Here is a 19,481-nt window from a genome sequence, read left to right on the forward strand (position 1 = left end):
CACGCTTCTCTTCCCTTTCACTCTTCAGGCGGTTTGTTTGCTTGCACTGGGCTTTTAATTTTATTTATTATTATTATTATTATTATTATTATTATTATTATTATTACACCGACTCAAAAACGTTTAAGATACCAGATTTTAACCAGACTGTGGTTAACGATTTTCAGGGGAAAGTCGATAGTGCATTCGAAGAGTCACCTGCTGACGTCACTGGGCGACGTCCATACTGTTGATTCACGTTCTAACGTCTGTAGCACAACTGTACATGCAATCTAGTTATTTTTCAACATATTATTTTTACACTCTCTCTCTCTCTCTCTCTCTCTCTCTCTCTCTCTCTCTCTCTCTCTCTCTCTCTCTCATTCACTCACTCAACCCTTTGGAATAAACTGGAGCATGGCTGCACCCCCAGACCTCCTCGGTCAACGTCGCTGTCTGATTGCACTAATGGTGTGTGGTGAGTGGAGCACGTTATAACAGGAGACGAAGAACGTTTATATACAGAGCGATTTACATTTTATCTAATTTTTATACGTGAGCAATTGAGGGTTAAGGGCCTTGCTCAGGGGCCCAACAGTGGCAGCTTGGTGGACCTGGGATTTGAACTCTCAACCTTCCGATTGGTAGCCCGACACCTTAAAGGTGGGGTGCATGATCTCTGAAAGTCAAACATTTGAAATCACCAAAACAAACACGCCCCTAACCCAAATGGTTGTCACCCCTGTTTTGATAGCTCCGCCCCACACATATATACGTAACCCAGGCAACTATTATGGCGTGTTGTAGCTCCGTTTCACGCGGAAGACGACGTTCAACACCTAGTATCAGAGGCAGAGGTAACGGCATTGGTATCCGCCATGTCAATCTTTCAATCGCTTTCTGCTAATGTCAGACATGTGCACTGAACACTCTCTCCGCCACATATTGAGAAGACACGCCCCTTTCTGCTGATTGGCTACACATTTGTTTTGTTAGTCGGCCCGACTCAGTTTTCTGAAGCATTTTTGAAACATCGTGCATTATTATTATTCGTCACATATATATTGTGTATATTCTTTCTTCACATGTACCAACATAGGAAGTTGGGGTCTAAGCACAGGGTCTGCTATGAAACAGCAACACTAGAGCAGTGATGGCTAGGGGCCTTGCTCAAGGGCCCAACAGTGGTGGCTTGGCAGTGCTGGAGCTTGAACCCTGATCCTCTAATCAACAACCCACTTTGTTGAGGATGAGTCTCAACCGCTGAGCGTCCACTGCCAACAGCAAAGGGAAACTAAATCTGAAGGTTGTTCAGAAAGAACGCTTGAATGTTATAGTTAGGTGTCCACCAACTTCAGTCACGTATTTGGGATTCACATCGTAGTGACAATTAAATAAAAACATTTTTAGTCACACAAAGACAATCATGCATGGCTTTATAGTACATACGGATAGTACAGTATAACATGCGAGGACGCAAGACGGTATGTGCCTTGATTGAAATATGACTATTAAAGAATAAACAAAGATGAAGAGTTCTCTCATTAATATGGGTGTCACATTTATTATCACACACTAGAGGTAAATACGTACAGTACATTTTTCCCTCAAAAAAAAACAAAAAAAAAACGTAAAACTTCAAGTTTGGAATGTGATATAGTGAGAAAAGTGAAGCTTAAAGTAACCCAAGCGTTGAGGAAATGATGCTGCACACTGGTGTGAGGGGAAAAAACACAAATGCAAGCTACCAGTGAAGTGTGAGCAGTGCACCTTAAAGTGGAAAAACTACATCACCTTTAATTGTAATTGTAAAGGCTAAAGACTTTATGTCGAATATTCTGTACTTATCAAACACTTACAGTACAATTAGAGTAAAGATGAATAATTATTTCATGAAAATACTCAGTGTTTATTCATCAATGTTACATTTTCTCATGATAGCAAATGCAGATGTAACAAGGGAGACTAGCTTGAGGCAGAGTTATCAGAGAAATGGTACGACCCATTGTAGGGGTGTTCAAAGCTAACTTATTTATGCTATTCTTTCATTTTAACTGTATATTATTGCAATATTTTCATCTATAATGGTTTATGAACAGCCAAAACTTTTTTTTTAATTAAGGTTTCTCCTCTAAAACTGTCATTTTATCCCCAAGTTAAAAAAATTAAATCATCCATTACCACATTAAAGAAACTTAGATTTCTTGCTAACTAAAAAATGAACAATGTAAATTGTTGAGGGACATGTGATCTGTTGTAAAACCTCTGCTATCACATCGCTCCCTCAGTCACACTGCTGAATCTCTGACCTCCAGTCGAACACTCAGCCTTATTGGAACTTCAGTATCAGTTAGGGGAAAGGGCAATTTTCCTCAGAGGTCTAAAAACCGTGCCGTCTTATCTACCATCCAGAGTCTTGTCACGAGCAATGACGGCTTCATCGAACTTAATCATCAGCGTGGTTCCTTTATGCCAGTGCACTGTGACTTTGGCTGGAAATCCACTGTGGGTCAAAATGGCCTCCACGATGCCGCCTGTGAAGGCTGCACAGTTCAGCGTGCTGTTCTCTTTCGGCACAGAGATGTACGCGTTAATCAGAGGCTCTTTCTCGATGATGTAGTAGGTCTTGTCGTCGTCGTTGGCCTGCTCCAGTTTATCTGCTTCCTTCCCAAACAGGGCCTTCCATACATTTACCTAAATGTGAGAAAGAGAAAGAGAGAGAGAGAAAGAGAGAGAGAGAGAGCATGGAATGAAGATAAAAGTCTAATATGGATCATGTAAGATGATCTGTTGCCTTGTTCTCATTATCTCACTGGAATGAGTTCAGTGACACTACAACAGTGACACAAAGCTATGGTTTGTGAAGGACAGAGTCCAGTATAGGTTGATGATTTTGCTACTTTAACTAGATGTCCACCTAATATGAAATCTGGTATGGAATAAAACACAACAGGGCATGCTGTTACAGGAAAATAATCAATCAATTATGGGGTGGCGTGATGTGGCAAGGGATGAAGCGGTGTAATGGTTATCACCCTGATGGGTTTAATTTGGGGCAGTAGTGGTCAAACTGGTTAAGGGTTGTTGGGTGGGGTTGTTGATCGGAGGATCGGGGTTCAACGCCCAGCACAGCCAAGCTGCCACTGCAGGGCCCTTGAGCAAGGCCATCAACCCATCAACTCCAGAGGCGCTGTATCATAGCTGCCCCTGCACTCTGACCCCAACCTCCTTAGTTGGGGTATGTGAAGAAAAAAATTCCACTGTGCTGTAATGTATATTTGGCAATAATAAAGGCTTCTGTGCCCCGTATTCTATTCTATTCTATTTCCTCATTGATCCCTGTTTTTTTGATGCATTAATACAAACTTCAGTAATATTACATTACTTTCAAACTCCTATATAAAGAAGGATACTAATTTCTCTATAATAACACATTTTAGACCGTAGTCACACTATACATATTTTTTAGTGCAGCAGAGCGGACACGTGCTCATATGAAAAATGTGGCTCATGTGATGTGGACACTGCAACCATTAACAGGTCTTTGTCAGCTGAGGGCTTTATTGTAGCAGGTTAAATCTATAAAAAGACACCAGCTCAGTGACTGGCAGATTCGGTACCAAACTAGTTCTTTTGTGATGGGTACTCCTTATAATTTACTCACTTAACACTAAGACTAATTTCATATTTGTGTAGTAATCTCTATTTTTCTTGCACTTACTTGGCTCCAAAGGTGCAACCTGATTGGTTACAAGATAGAAAATTTCTTTCACTCCAACCGTAACACACCCTGACTTCATGGAGCTCGCTTTGTGCACATATCAATTTGTGTCCACATACATTTGGCCATTAAGTGCATCATTTATCTGACTTTCAGGACACACAGGTTTGGGTATAAAACCTAAGCAAACAGTAGCCAACAGTAGAATGTACATGTATACACACCTTGATAAACAGCAGGATATTTAGCACTTTGGTCTCCCGTTTGCTATTTTTCTCCCTGATCACGAGGACGTCCAGCAGGCTGGACCCTACACCTTGGCCCATATCGGCGAGTCGGCCCTGCAGCTCTGCCACGGAGTACACACGGCTCTGGCAGTACTGCACCATCTCTGAGAAGAGCAGTGCAAACGCACTCACGCTCACCTCCGTCTTGGCTCGGGCGAGCGGGCGCTCCAGGATGGCGGACTTGCCTTTGGTGAAGCGATTTTCCATTTCTGAAAATAAAAATTGGGTGGCTGTTTAACCTATAGACCTGTATACCTGTATCCCCCCCCCCCCCCCCCCCGATTATATATATTATTTTTTTCTGGAAAAGTCAGTTTATTTCAGTAATTCAACACAAATAGTGAAACTCATGTGTTATATAAATTCAGTACACACAGACTGACATAGTTTAAGTCTTTGGTACTTTTAATTGTGATGATTTTGGCTCAAATTTAACAAAAACCCACCAATTCACTCTCTCAAAAAATTTGAATATAGTGACATGCCAATCAGCTAATCAACTCAAAACATCTGCAAAGGTTTCCTGAGCCATCAAAATGTTCTTTCAATTTGGTCCACTAGGCTACACAATCACGGGGAAGACTGACCGTTGTCCAGGAGACAATTATTGATACCCTTCACAAGAAGGGTAAGCCACAAACATTCACTGCCAAAGAAGCTGGCTGTTCACAGTGTGTTGTATCCAAGCATGTTAACAGAAAGTTGAGTGAAAGGAAAAAGTGTGTACATACGTGTATATATAGTGTGTATGTATGTATGTATGTGTGTGTGTGTGTGTATATAGTATGTATGTGTATATAGTGTGTATGTATGTATGTGTGTATATAGTGTGTATGTATGTATGTTGTGTGTGTGTATATAGTATGTATGTATGTGTGTGTATGTATGTATGTGTGTGTATATAGTGTGTATGTATGTATGTGTGTATATAGTGTGTATGTATGTATGTGTGTATATAGTGTGTATGTATGTATGTGTGTGTATATAGTGTGTATGTATGTATGTGTGTATATAGTGTGTACTGTCTGTCTGTCCTGTCCTGTACTGTGGTGGCTGTATATCGTGTGTCTGTCTGTATGTGTGTGTCTGTATGTCTGGTGTTGTGTCATCTCGTGTTGTCTGTTATGTCTGTCTGATGTACTGTCTGTCTGTGTTGTGGTGTGTCTCCTCGTGTTGTCTGTCTGTCTACTGTGTGGTGTACTCATATGTCTGTCTGTGTGGTGTCGCATCGGTGGTGCTGTCTGTGGGTGTGTGTTGTGTCATCGTGTGTACTGTCTGTGTGTGTGTGTGTCTCTCGTGTCTCTGTGCCTGTGGTGTGTCTCTCGTGTCTCTGTCTGTCCTCCGTGTGGTTGTGGTGTGTGTGTGTGTGTGTGTGTGTGTGTGTGTGTGTGTGTATAGTGTATATGTATGTATGTGTGTGTATATAGTGTGTATGTATGTATGTGTGTGTATGTATGTATGTATGTGTGTGTATATAGTGTGTATGTATGTATATGTGTGTGTATATATGTATGTATGTGTGTGTATATAGTGTGTATGTATGTGTGTGTGTGTGTGTATAGTGTGTATGTATGTGTGTGTGTGTGTATATAGTGTATATGTATGTGTGTGTATATAGTGTATATGTATGTGTGTGTGTGTGTATAGTGTATATGTATGTGTGTGTGTGTATAGTGTATATGTATGTGTGTGTGTGTGTGTGTGTGTATATAGTGTATATGTATGTGTGTGTATATAGTGTGTATGTATGTATGTGTGTGTGTGTATATAGTGTATATGTATGTGTGTGTGTGTGTGTATAGTGTATATGTATGTGTGTGTGTGTGTGTATATAGTGTATATGTATGTGTGTGTGTGTGTGTGTGTATAGTGTATATGTATGTGTGTGTGTGTGTATAGTGTATATGTATGTGTGGGTGTGGGTGTGTGTGTGTGTGTGTGTGTATAGTGTATATGTATGTGTATATAGTGTGTATGTATGTATATAGCAATGTTCTGCTAGCTTGGTTGCCATAGCTAACCCAGCATAACCACCGTACTAAGTCATGTTACAATTCAACATCTTATGAATCAATTATTAAAGAGGAAATAAATCAGTGATTTCTGCCGCATTTACACCATAAAGTATCTTTTATATTTAACACGTAAATATTTACTCTTTAATGCTTACCTACTGATTTAGCTGCTAACGCTGTGAAGCCAGAACGTCAAAACAACAAACCCTAGTGTTACCGAAAAATGACATGTTTCAAAATAAAAGCCAGAAAATTAAATAGAATCAGAATCCTAATCAGCTTTATTTCCAGGCATGTTTTCACATAATAGCCATCCAATCAACCAACCAACCATTTTATCAACCAAACAAATATATAGGTTTAAAGGAGTTTATTATAAATATAATGTAATTCGTATAATATTCTTTAGCACTGTAGTGTTTTTTTTAGTATTTTTATTTTCAGAATAATATAGAAGTACATATTCATATATTGTTTTTATGATATTTTAACATGTTCTTTAGTACTGTAGAGTGTGAAATGTTAATGTTTGTTCTAGTTTAATATGATATTTAAAAATACTATCTGCATTATAAATACTATACAATATAGTTTAGTGCGGTATTTTATTTATTTATTTATTCCATAATCTCTTGTTTGGTCATGTTTAGTATATAGGCCTGTGGTAGCCTCGTGGTTAAGGCACTGGCCTACCAATCCAGAAGGTTGTGAGTTCGAATCCCAGGTCCACCAAGCTGCCACTGCTGGGACCACAAGCAAGGCCCTGAATCCTCAAGTGCTTAGGTGTATATTATTAATAATAAATAAAATGTAAGCCACTCTGGATAAGGGTGTCTGCTAAATGCTGTTAGTTTATAGTATCACTTATTTTGTAATTTTAACTTACTATTTTGTCCCATTTAAAAATTTTACCACTCCACTTTAGTACATGTGCAAACAGTTTAGTTTGTTTCTTTATGCAACATAATACAATCTGGTACAGTATGTTTACACATTATTTTGTACATAAATGCTTTCTGTTTAATATGAATTTATAAGATAAGATAATCCTTTACTCATCCCTGGGAAATGTGAAAACCTGACATATGATGTAATACATTATATAGTAAAGTTTAATATGGTATTTTTAACATTTGATTGAATACAGTTTAGTTTGCTTTTTAATTACTGTACAATACAGTACATTTTCATGCAGATTTGTATATATTATATTATATATTTATATATATATATACTAAATAATAATATTTAGTTCAGCTCTTTTTAATTTAATTTAATTTAATATAACTATCACTTAGCATCAGAATTAAACTGGGTGGCTTTTATTTTACAATATCTTGGGGTTATTATTTCTGACTTCCTTCAGCTCAGGATTCCTGAACTAGTTGTGTGACTTTCCAGGTCAGAGCTCTTCTTTTTCCTCCTTACATTATTCTCTAATGTTAGAGTATCTTTGTGTGTTACTGAATGTTCCTGTCTCAGTCTTAACCTTTTTTTTTTTTTTATACTGTACATACATCTCTTTATAGTGAGCAGATGTTTAAATGCACAACGCAAATGTGTAACCGGTGTGTGTGTGTGTGTGTGTGTGTGTGTGTGTGTGTGTGTGTGTGTGTGTGTGTGTGTGTGTGTGTGTGTGTGTGTTTGTGTGTAGAGGATGCTTCAGTCACTGAAAAATGTCAGACAGTTTGCCATGTCAGCAATGAAACAATCAGGTGAGAGAAATCACAACAAATCAGAAAAAAATACATCCTTTTTAGATGAAAAAGGAAACACACTCCAGGATAATCTTCACACAAATTATATACTTTCATACACACACTGTGTTTGCAGTATGAGCGTACACTTTCATACACACACTGTGTTTGCAGTATGAGCGTACACTTTCATACACACACTGTGTTTGCAGTATGAGTGTACACTTTCATACACACACTGTGTTTGCAGTATGAGCGTACACTTTCATACACACACTGTGTTTGCAGTATGAGCGTACACTTTCATACACACACTGTGTTTGCAGTATGAGCGTACACTTTCATACACACACTGTTTGCAGTATGAGCGTACACTTTCATACACACACTGTGTTTGCAGTATGAGCGTACACTTTCATACACACACTGTGTTTGCAGTATGAGCGTACACTTTCATACACACACTGTGTTTGCAGTATGAGCGTACACTTTCATACACACACTGTTTGCAGTATGAGCGTACACTTTCATACACACACTGTGTTTGCAGTATGAGTGTACACTTTCATACACACACTGTGTTTGCAGTATGAGCGTACACTTTCATACACACACTGTGTTTGCAGTATGAGCGTACACTTTCATACACACACTGTGTTTGCAGTATGAGCGTACACTTTCATACACACACTGTGTTTGCAGTATGAGCGTACACTTTCATACACACACTATGTTTGCAGTATGAGCGTACACTTTCATACACACACTGTGTTTGCAGTATGAGCGTACACTTTCATACACACACTGTGTTTGCAGTATGAGTGTACACTTTCATACACACACTGTTTGCAGTATGAGTGTACACTTTCATACACACACTGTGTTTGCAGTATGAGCGTACACTTTCATACACACACTGTGTTTGCAGTATGAGCGTACACTTTCATACACACACTGTGTTTGCAGTATGAGTGTATCTGAGTTTTTTGCAGTGCCGGTGACGGAGTTCAGGATGCCGGTGCCCTGGGGTGAGATGAGAGGCCGAGTCTGGGGACCTGAACACGGTCGTCCTGTGCTCTGCATTCACGGCTGGTCCGACAACAGCGGCTCCTTTAACAATCTCATCCCACTGCTGCCAGCTGGTGCAGTAACTTTTACATGAACATCATATAATCACCTTTTATATGTATAATTGTTTTTAGCAGATAACTGTAAGTCATATTTATGTCTGACTGTCTGATTCTGTCTGTTGTTCTCTGACAACCTGTCTGTCATATTTCTCTTCCTGCCTTGCTCTCTGTCTGTCTGTCCGTCTGTCCGTCTGTCTGTCTGTCTGTCTGTCTGTCTGTCTGTCTGTCTGTCTGTCTGTCTCTTCATCTATCAACCTGTCTCTCTTGGTTCTTTCAGTGCACGTCTGTTGCTATCAGTCTGTGTGTGCCTTCCTGTCTGTCTGTCTGTCTGTCTGTCTGTCTGTCTGTCTGTCTTTTTCTTTTTCCTGCTTCTGTCCATCTATAGTCCTGTCTGTCTTCTGTCTGTATTCTTTGCGTCTGTCTATTTCTATCTATGCATCTCGCTGACGTCTGTGTATCAGGCTTTACCAGTCCTGTGTCTGCTTATCAATCTGTTGGCCTGTCTGTAATGTGTCTGCACCTACAGTATCTGTCTAACATCATCTCTCTCTCTCTCTCGCTCTCTCTCTCTCTCTCTCTCTCTCTCTCTCTGTCTCTCTCTCTCTCTCTCTCTCTCTCTCTCTCTCTCTCTTTCACACACTCAGATTGGAGGTGTGTGGCAGTAGATTTACCTGGTCATGGCTTGTCCTCTCACAGACCTGCAGGGGTTTTATACACGTTTCCTACCTATGTTGCAGACGTTCGACGCGTCATTGAAGGTTTAAATTTATTCTCTTTGCCTCACTGACGAACACATCTGAGCTTCCCATATGTTCTGCATGAATGTTGTCATTTCATGATATGGAGCTGGCACCGCTGTACATGCTAATGAAGATACATGTGTTTTCTTGTTTATAGTAAACATTTAGAGTTGTCTGTTTGTCTGTACTCATGGTTTGTGTATGTGTTTTGTCCGTGTGCAGCTCTGCAGTGGAAACGCTTCTCTATAATCGGACACAGTATGGGTGAGACGGAGTTTCTGCTCTTTCCTACATGTCTTACACACTTCTTTCAATCGTACTTGCACTATTACTGTAAAACATTAATATCTACAGGAATACAGTTAGATCACATTTTGCAGATTCCTCCAGTATTAAAGATTAACACAGTATAAATGAAGAAAAATACAGTAGTAACATTTAGTTCATTATATTATACTTATATCCAGTCAAACTTATATTAAATAATGCTTATTATTCTGCTTAATAATACAAAAGCTATCTTATCTGCTGACAATTTTATCACTGTTATCGGTATTACAGTTGGGATGGTTAGTCAGTGCAAGTCATTTATAGATTTCTGTTATGCATTTATTTATTAATGTTTGTGCTTTGTTATGTTATGGTTAGAAAGGGCCAGGGAGCTGAAAATGTTTTTTTTATTCTTCAGGTTGTGTTTAAACATGAAGGACAGGCCCAGCTTTATTTCTCCAGGTTTTTATTAGATCTCACAGCTGCTGATGTTATAGAATCTTAATCCTGTAGTCTGCAGTGTTCACTGAATATAGTCACTCATTCGCTGGCCATTGTTCTCTGTGAGCGGTCTGTATTTAGGTGATAAGTTGTTCTTACTATGGTCGTGACACCACGAATGTTCCTACTGTGAGTTTAATGAGTAATCGATGCATCTCTGCGTGGCAGATTTTTGCTCTGTGTGACCTTTTACTCCAGTTCAGTCACGATATTTTATTGATCTGCCTGTTGAACTGACTGAACTTTCTTTATTCACCATACAGGTGGAAATATCAGTGGAATGGTAAGTCTTTAATAATAATAATAATAATAATAATAATAATAATAATAATAATAATAATAATAATAATAATTTGTTTTTATTTACTTAATTATAAGATAATTAGTTAGTTAATTAGTTAGTTATAACATTGCATGGTATTTATTTATTTATTTATTTATTTACATACTTACTTATTTATTTAATTGACATTTTTGTAGAACTACTTCAAGTTAATCTGTGTGTATTGTTTGTACTGTTATTTTGGGGTCGTGTGCGGATGCTCACTTTTGCGAAGGGATTTTAAGTCAAAAAGAAAATTAGCCGTAAACTCAGTTTACTGGAGGCTCGGTTAAAAGTTTGGTCTCGTAATAAAGGGACTTGAACTACCAGAAAAAGAAAAAAAAACCCTTTCTTACAACAATTTTTCACTATATCTTCCTCCAAGCACATGCAGACCTTTTATTGAGCAAAAACAACTGCGAGCACTCCCTCTAGTGGCCTGGTGGGGAATAGTCCCAAAAGTTTCTGACAGATTCATTTTCATCTTTTTTTATGTATAACTTTTTACATTGGTTTAAATTTAAACATATAATAATAATAATAATAATAATAATAATAATAATAATAATAATAATAATATACTTTGAATTCATTTTTTCTCCAGTTGTGTACGCTGTATCCAGATATGGTGGAGGCGTTAGTGCTCCTGGACTCCTATGGATTTCTTCCAGTAGATGTGGTACAAACACAAGACATCAGATAAAACAAACAAATGAATCAATTGATTTGTTTAGAATTACATTAAGTAATACATATTAATATTATCTCACTGTGTAGTTTTAATGACTTACTTAAGGACAAAAATTTGGTTTGTTTTTTCTCTCTTTTTTTTTGTTTGTTTTCCTGCAGAAACGAATGGGCAGGATTATGCGCAGAGGGATTGAGGAAACGTTGGAGTATGAAAAGAAATTGCAGGAGAGAAAAGAAAGGATCTACACCTATGAGAAGGCCAAAGAGAGGTATGGAGTCCCAGAGAGGTAACTCTTATTTGGTTAATTATTATGTCTCTGTTTTTCTTTTTCTCATGCCTCTGCTTCTTCATCTAGACTGAAAGCAGCGAATCAATATCTCTCAGACAAGTCAATAGAGATTCTTCTAGAGCGAGGAGCCCAGGAGGTGGATGGAGGTTAGATCTTCCTTATGATTTGACTCCCAGGGAACAAATAGTGGTAATTGTTTCCAAGGTGATTCGGAGAAGGGGATTGTGGGTAAGGATAGCTTGTAGAACTTTGCAGGAATTATGGAAGAAGGCCCAGATGTGTGTGAGTGTAAACAGGTGTGAGATAAATAGGGTTGGGTATCAAAAGAAATTTTCTGATTCCGGTTCCAGTTCTGCCTTACGATTCCCGGTTCTGATTACGATTCCATAATAAATGAAATGTGAAAAATAATGCACAATACTTAAACAATTCCATTTGTGTTTATTAATCACTCTTTAGATATTTTAAACAGAGCATTTTTAATTCATATCGATTTAAATGTAAATAAATCCAACATCAAATTTAACATCCAGAATTACAACTTAGCAAAACAATGAAGAAAAATGAACAAGTCTGCTTACTCTGGGAGAAGACGAGACCTTTCCTGGCTTATTGTATCTCCAGCTGTGGAGAAAACCCTGTCAGAGGGGGTAGATTTGCTTCATTGTTGTAGCTTTGGGAATGAATCCACACTTTAGACTTTTTTTAGACATGTTTAACACAAAGTGAACCTCAGCACAGCAGCGCGAGTGACTGATTTCTGTGGTAAGCTGCGTTAATTTGGCTGTGTGACTGTAAACAGTGTAAACAATTAATGTTCATGAGGTAAGACATGGCTATTTAAAGTGACCGCTCCCAGCGCTTTGCCCGTCATCGCATCCGAACCGCGTTTGGAACGAAACTTAAAAATTCCCCGCGGTTCCTGTTCCTGTTAATAAACAGAACCGGTTCTGAATAAGAACCCTAGAGATAAGACATTTTAACATATATTATAGTGAACATCTGTATTATAGTGAAACATGAACTGTTTCTCTTTGTTATTACATTATCATGACCCTTATACAGTGTTCTTGGGTCTGTTAAAGCAGAGACTCGAAATCTATCATTAGTCATGATTATATTGTCCATTTTGGGATAGACGGAGACATTTACTTCATCTACTCCATTTTTACATCTTTTTTCTCTCTTAAAGGTGTGGTGTTCACCAGAGACGTCAGAATAAACCTGGTGAGTAGAGATTTTTATCTTTTCGACCTTCCATTTTTCTTAAATTATCGAAGGCTGTCACCTAAATCTGAGACCAGTTACACAGATTTAAAGTTTTGATGAAGCTAGAATGCAGAAGTAATAAACAAATCAAGTTTCATGTTTCCTTTGTCGTGTGCATAAAGAGTGTTATAATATTGCACATTTTCACAGCAGTAAATTGTTAATATAATATGGAAAGTATAAAATAGGGCTATCCTTAAGCTGTGTGAATGTGTGTATGTGGTACAAATGAATAAATAATTCAAGTTTAATGATGATATCAACAGAAGTATGTTTGTAGATTGTGATGGAGTTTAAACTGTATTTAGTGTTTTTGTATATTAGAGAGAAAGAGAGAGAAGGTTTGTTTGAAGGCTTAACACAGTTTGGTTTTTTCAGACTAACATCATTCGGAATACACTGGAGCAGTCTCTAGAGATGCAGTCACAGATAACCGCTAAAGTGTTAGTGCTGCGGTGAGTCACAAACCATAACCTTAGTAACTGCACTGCACTGGGTTTATCTCCATCTGTCTTAACAACAACTTTAAACTGTTCAAAGTCATTCATCTATTTTTAGAAATTCTTTTAAGCAGCCTGGGTGGCAACAACTCGGGGATTAGTGGTGCCATAACTGGGGGAGAATTCTCACTGAATTTTTGAAGATCCAAAATCCAGAACGCTTATAGCCCTAATCCTAAACCCAGCCCTTACCCCAGCCCTAATCCTAACCTCTTAATCACTATCCTCTTAACCCAAACCCCAAACTCCTTAACCCTAACCCCAACACCTAACTCCATAACCCTTAACCCTTACATCTAACCCCTTAACCCTAACCCAAGTCGTGGCCTAATGGTTAGAGAGTCTGACCCGTAATCCTAAGGTTGTGGGTTCGAGTCTCGGGCCGGTCATGACTGAGGTGCCCTTGAGCAAGGCACCGAACCCCCCAACTGCTCCCCGGGCTCCGCAGCATAAATGGCTGCCCACTGCTCCGGGTGTGTGTTCACGGTGTGTGTGGGTTCACTGCTGTGTGTGTGCACTTTGAATGGGTCAAATGCAGAGAACGAATTCTGAGTATGGGTCACTGTACTTAGCCGAACGTCACGTCACTTTCACTTTTTTCACTTCCATAACCCCTGAACCCTAACCCATAACCCCTAACACCTAAACTCTATCCCCAAAACCTAACATCTAAACCATAACCCCTAACCTTTAGCCCCTAACCCCTATCCCATAACCCCTACACTGAAACCCCTAACACCTAAATTCTAACCCTCAAACCATAACCCCTAAACCCTAACACCAAACCCCTGAACTCTAACCCCTAAAGCCTAACCTCTAACCCTAACCCATGAGACGCTGTAAACATAGAACAAAGCACGTCTCTATACTTTTGAAGGTTACTTGATGTTATAGGAGCCAAACTTGAAAATGTCATTAAATTTGACAATGAATTTGGAAAATGAATTCTTTTAAAAAGAAGATTTAATAAACAGCAAGCTACAGAATTTTACTCACTCTTCTTCAACATCCTTCACATGACATGTCATTGATCATATACACATATACTTTATCACTGGATCGGGATTCACTTTGCAAATTTTTGGTGCTTGGGTTAATTTCAGAGCGAGTCATGGTTTACAGAAGACTTTCCCCCAACCTGAGGAGATAGCGGTTCCTTTACTAAAGGGCTGGTCAGGAGAAAGAGTAAGTGCCTTCATCATATCACTCATGCATTCCAGCTTTTATATATAAAACCTCACTCCCTCAGCATTGTCTCTCTCTTACTCTCTCGTGCTTCTACAGAACACCATTGTGACAGTGGAAGGAGATCATCATGTGCATCTAAACAACCCCGAGCGTGTAGCACCCATCATCACTGACTTCCTGCTTTCCCAGACGTCTCAACAGATGGCTAAGGAATCTGGCGTCGATCACTCTGCTAAATTATAAAACCTTTCATCCACAGGCATACTTGTATGGACTTTTAACATTGTCAGAGATGCACATAATTACCATAGCTGGGATTTAATTCTAGTAACGGAACTCATTTTGTTCCTGCTAATTACTTTATTATTTTGTTGTTCTAGTTTTGATGAGTGCGTGTAGGTCAAGTTGGGACAGTGGGGTAACAGGGAGGGGGTAGAAATGCAATTCTAAACTAATATAACTAGTGTGTAACGGTATATTCAATCATTTCTGTCCCATCCGAACTAATGCTACATATTTTAAAACTCATGATCCCTTTCTGCAGTGTTCCTTCCACAAAGATACACACTCTAGGTCAGTTTTCTCACTTTGCCACCAATGTGAGTGACAGGTAGTTAGAGATACCTCATCTATGTCAATGGTTGGACTTTGGTGGTCTGTATGATTTATTGTTTTGCACCTTTACAGCCTTTAAAAGCTATTCAATTAATCTGTCAGGGGGACAATTCTTAAAAGGCATCCTGGAGCAATGTGGCTTGCAATATGAGTGATGACACAACATGATGATTTATTTTTATATATATTATTTAATAAATAAATCATCATGTTGTGTCATCACTCATTGCATCTCATATTGCAAGCCACAACATATATATATATATATATATATATATATATATATATATATATATATATATATATATATATATATATATATACATACAAACCCGATCCCAAAAAAGTTGGGACACTGTACAAATTGTGAATAAAAAACGAATGCAATGATTTACAAATCTCATTAACTTATATTTTATTCACAATAGAATATAGTTAACATCATATGTTGAAAGTGAGACATTTTGAAATGTCATGCCAAATATTGGCTCATTTTGGATTTTATGAGAGCTATACATTCCAAAAAAAGTTGGGACAGGTAGCAATAAGAGGCCAGTAAAGTTAAATGTACATATAAGGAACCAATTTGCTAATTATTATGTCAATTGGCAACATGATTGGGTATAAAAAGAGCATCTCAGTGTGGCAGTGTCTCTCAGAAGTCAAGACGGCAGAGGGTCAACAACTCCCCCAGAGTAAATTCTCAGAATAAAATTGCAAAGAGTTTGAAGTTATCACCGTCTACAGTGCATAATATCATCCAAATATTCAGAGAATCTGGAACAATCTCTGTGTGTAAGGGTCAAGGCCGGAAAACCATACTGGATGTCTGTGATCTTCGGGCCCTTAGACTGCATCACATACAGGAATGCTACTGTAATGGAAATCACAACATGGGCTCAGAAATACTTCCAGAAAACATTGTCGGTGAACACAATTTGCCGTAAACTCTATAGCAAACTGTGGAAAACTGATCTGAATTTGAAGTTCTTGTAGTTTGGAAAACTGGGACGCCATGTCATCCGGACTGAAGAGGACAAGGACAACCCAAGTTGTTATCAGCGCTCAGTTCAGAAGCCTGCATCTCTGATGGTATGGGGTTGCATGAGTGCATGTGGCATGGGCAGCTTACACATCTGGAAAGGCACCATCAATGCTGAAAGGTGTATCCAAGTTCTAGAACAACATATGCTCCCATCCAGACGTCATCTCTTTCAGGGAAGACCTTGCATTTTCCAACATGACAATGCCAGACCACATACTGCATCAATTATAACATCATGGCTGCGTAGAAGAAGGATCCGGGTATTGTAATGGCCAGCCTGCAGTACAGATCTTTAACCCATAGAAAACATTTGGCGCATCATAAAGAGGAAGATGCGACAAAAGAAGACCTAAGACAGAGATTAGACAAGAATGGGACAACACTTGAGCATCTTGTCTCCTCAGTCCCCAGACATTTGATGCCACACAGTGGTAAACATGGCCTTGTCCCAACTTTTTTGAGACTTTTTGATGCCATGAAATTTAAAATCAACTTATTTTCCCCTTAAAATGATACTTTCTCAGTTTAAACAATTGGTATGTCATCTATGTTGTATTCTGCATTCATTCATTCTCTACCGCTTATCCGAACGTCTCGGGTCACGGGGGATCTCAGGAGTCATCGGGCATCGAGGCAGGATACACCCTGGGTGGAGTGCCAACCCATCGCAGGGCGCACACACACTCTCATTCACTCACACAATCACACTACGGACAATTTTCCAGAGATGCCAATTAACCTAACATGCATGTCTTTGGACCAGGGGAGGAAACCGGAGTACATCATTGCATTCTGTTTTTATTCACAATTTGTACAATACTTTTTTGGAATTGGGTTTGTATATACAGTGTGTGTATGTGTGTGTGTGTGTGTGTGTGTGTGTGTGTGTGTGTGTGTGTGTGTGTGTGTGTGTGTGTATATATATATATATATATATATATATGTATATATATATATATATATACATATATATATATACATATATATATAACATGTATGTAAAACATGTGCATTGTAAGACACCCATTTAGACTTTTTCTACATTAAAATAGGTAAATCAGACAGCCATATCACACTCATTTAGAATTTAACTTATTTAACAGAAACTTAAAAGAACGTACATAATAAAAAAGTTCACAATATGGAAAATAACATTGTTTCATGGTATTTTTTTTGTCAAAATAAATGATTTTAGTATGCCTATTTAAACTACAACAGCTATCTCAATAATTAACAAACATTTAGGCTGCTTCTAATGAGAGAAATGACATTTTTATTTTTACTTGAAGGACTGGCCTGCCAGTTGAATAGCCCGGGTCTATGATGTCCACAGAGACATTTTACTGAGGAGAAATTCTTCAAGTATGTATTTTTTTCTTTATTTTCTGAACTGAACTGAAATATGTTTCTCTTCTGCACAAGTTCTAGTATTTGTAAACCTGGGTATGTGCAAGACTGGAAAAAAAGGAGGAAACAGCTTTAAAAGATTTCACTGAAGATCCCGCTGACGGTGGCACAGGAGCATCACAGTCATTTTGATAGACTCTTTGTCATAATCTGAGTGAAATAAATAATCAAACATAACTCTTTATATCAAACGTACAGTTGTATTTGAAAAACATGAGCCTGCATTTTCTTCAGCCCTACTGTAGTGTAAACTAACTGCTAAAATAAATGTGATACATCTGTGATATGCAGCTGACTAAAAAAGTTGTTGCTGTCTTTTCTACAGTATTAAACTTAACTGTGCATCACCTGGACAGTTGATTAACTAAAGCTTTCGATCTGATTTGTTTAGACCAGCGGTGTCCGATCTTACCCGGAAAGGGCCGGTGTGGATGCAGGTTTTCATTCCAAACAAACAGAAGCCACACCAGAGTCTACTAAAAGCCAAGAACAGCTGATTAAACAGGTGGAATCGGGTGTAGCTTCTGCTTGGTTGGAATGAAAACCTGCAAATCTCTGTGAAGTCCATACAGTTGATGTGTATGGACTTTACAGACCTACACCAAATACACACTCTTCCAATATATATCCATCAAACTGTTTACATGCTGATTTGCACACTGTTTTTTGCTCTTTGCACATGCTGTCTCACATTTCAATTGATTGCTGTTTTGCTCAGGTAACTGCTGCTATAATACTAATGTGTTCATTCTGTTTTTTTTCTGCACATGCAATATGGATTGAACATACAGTATTTATGCTGGTCGGCGCTGTTTCTGTTTGTTGTCTTCTGTGTATTGTCTAATGTCTTGTATTTTTTGTTTGCACTGTCTTGTTTTGTCTTGTCCTGCACTGTTTGCACCAGGTTGAACAGATGCACTTTATGTATCTAGGACTAACTTATTAAGTCCTTATCTTTGTCTTTGTTTTATGTAGCATCCTGGTCCTGGAGAAACCGTGGTCTCATTTCACTGTGTACTGGCACAGCTTTGTCATTTAGCAGACACCCTTATCCAGAGTGACTTACAATTTGTTTACATTGATACAACTGAGCAATTGAGGGTTAAGGGCCTTGATCAGGGGCCCAGCAATGGCAGCTTGGCGTACCTGGGATACAAACTCATGACCTTCTGATCATGAGTGTACTGCAACATCTATGTATGGTTGAAATGACTTGAGTTGAATTGACTTGAATCTTTTATGTATTAAACACATGCCTGCAAACTAACTAGAACATTTTGGGGAAATAGGTTTTAAATCACTTCACATCAACAATTTTAGTCTGAGTTCAGACACCTTGGGATGCGGAGTGTTTGATATCTTTTGTATCACATGCTCATCATTGTGTTTATTGGCAGACTGTTCAAGTTTCTCTTCTATGTTTTTTGACTAAATGCACCAGACTGTCTAGCTAAAAGAACCTGATCTGATTATTACACAGTTTAAATTTTATTGTCTCTACAATCTTCTTTTGGTTTTACCAACACAACCGTGCTAACTACACCGTTAGCTGTGTGTGAGTGAGTTTCATTTGGAGTCTAAGAAGGCAGCTTATGCAAGATGACAAAAGGAGACTATTTTGAGAGGTAGTTTAGATGCAGAGTGGGTGTGTTTAAAATGAAAACCACGCATGCACTATTATGCATCTTGTACCTCACTAATAATAACTGGTTATAATGACACTCTGTTCCAACTGCGGCACAAACTAAAGGAGGGAGAGAAAGCGGGTCAGAAAAACCAAAAAAAAAAAAAAAATCCCTTATATAAGACTCTATC

General features: G+C 38.4%; 2 protein-coding genes and 1 long non-coding RNA gene across 7 annotated transcripts; 2 read left to right on the forward strand and 1 right to left on the reverse strand.

Annotated features, from left to right (window-relative positions):
• Positions 1-99: 99 nt before the first annotated feature.
• On the forward strand, positions 100-1,804 carry LOC125139382. The gene is made up of 2 exons (XR_007138432.1): positions 100-457; positions 1,079-1,804. It is a non-coding gene; the product is annotated as an uncharacterized LOC125139382 (long non-coding RNA).
• On the reverse strand, positions 1,519-6,242 carry trappc5 (trafficking protein particle complex subunit 5). 2 transcript variants are annotated; one of them, XM_047803030.1, is made up of 3 exons: positions 6,162-6,242; positions 3,925-4,196; positions 1,519-2,673 (listed from the first exon to the last, which is right to left on the reverse strand). In XM_047803030.1, the coding sequence occupies exons 2-3, from the start codon at positions 4,192-4,194 to the stop codon at positions 2,377-2,379; spliced, it is 567 nt and encodes a 188-aa protein (XP_047658986.1). In that variant the 5' UTR covers positions 4,195-4,196; positions 6,162-6,242; the 3' UTR covers positions 1,519-2,376. The 2 variants fall into 2 exon arrangements, with proteins under 2 accessions (XP_047658986.1, XP_027011762.2); XM_027155961.2 differs by having other exon boundaries at positions 6,158-6,240.
• A 1,111-nt stretch (positions 6,243-7,353) lies between these two features.
• serhl (serine hydrolase like) lies at positions 7,354-15,308 on the forward strand. 4 transcript variants are annotated; one of them, XM_027155958.2, is made up of 13 exons: positions 7,354-7,403; positions 7,657-7,717; positions 8,692-8,841; positions 9,474-9,587; positions 9,792-9,833; positions 10,604-10,623; positions 11,267-11,341; positions 11,512-11,621; positions 11,709-11,788; positions 12,835-12,869; positions 13,290-13,366; positions 14,515-14,596; positions 14,696-15,308. In XM_027155958.2, the coding sequence occupies exons 2-13, from the start codon at positions 7,660-7,662 to the stop codon at positions 14,840-14,842; spliced, it is 990 nt and encodes a 329-aa protein (XP_027011759.2). In that variant the 5' UTR covers positions 7,354-7,403; positions 7,657-7,659; the 3' UTR covers positions 14,843-15,308. The 4 variants fall into 4 exon arrangements, with proteins under 4 accessions (XP_027011759.2, XP_027011761.2, XP_027011760.2 ...); XM_027155960.2 differs by having other exon boundaries at positions 7,364-7,403; positions 8,666-8,841; XM_027155959.2 differs by having other exon boundaries at positions 7,381-7,403; positions 7,653-7,717.
• The last annotated feature ends 4,173 nt before the right edge of the window (positions 15,309-19,481 follow it).

Source organism: Tachysurus fulvidraco, chromosome 18, assembly GCF_022655615.1.
Source record: "Tachysurus fulvidraco isolate hzauxx_2018 chromosome 18, HZAU_PFXX_2.0, whole genome shotgun sequence".
Lineage (NCBI taxonomy): Eukaryota > Metazoa > Chordata > Actinopteri > Siluriformes > Bagridae > Tachysurus > Tachysurus fulvidraco.

Bases quoted from the DNA above. Each gene is read 5' to 3' on its own strand.
- trappc5 (XM_047803030.1), bottom strand. From the start codon at position 4,194: ATGGAAAATCGCTTCACCAAAGGCAAGTCCGCCATCCTGGAGCGCCCG. The intron at 2,674-3,924 runs GTGTGTATACAT...TCTCACATTTAG, and splicing joins ATATCCTGCTGTTTATCAAG to GTAAATGTATGGAAGGCCCT.
- serhl (XM_027155958.2), top strand. From the start codon at position 7,660: ATGCTTCAGTCACTGAAAAATGTCAGACAGTTTGCCATGTCAGCAATG. The intron at 7,718-8,691 runs GTGAGAGAAATC...AGTTTTTTGCAG, and splicing joins GTCAGCAATGAAACAATCAG to TGCCGGTGACGGAGTTCAGG. The intron at 11,622-11,708 runs GTATGGAGTCCC...TTCTTCATCTAG, and splicing joins TATGAGAAGGCCAAAGAGAG to ACTGAAAGCAGCGAATCAAT.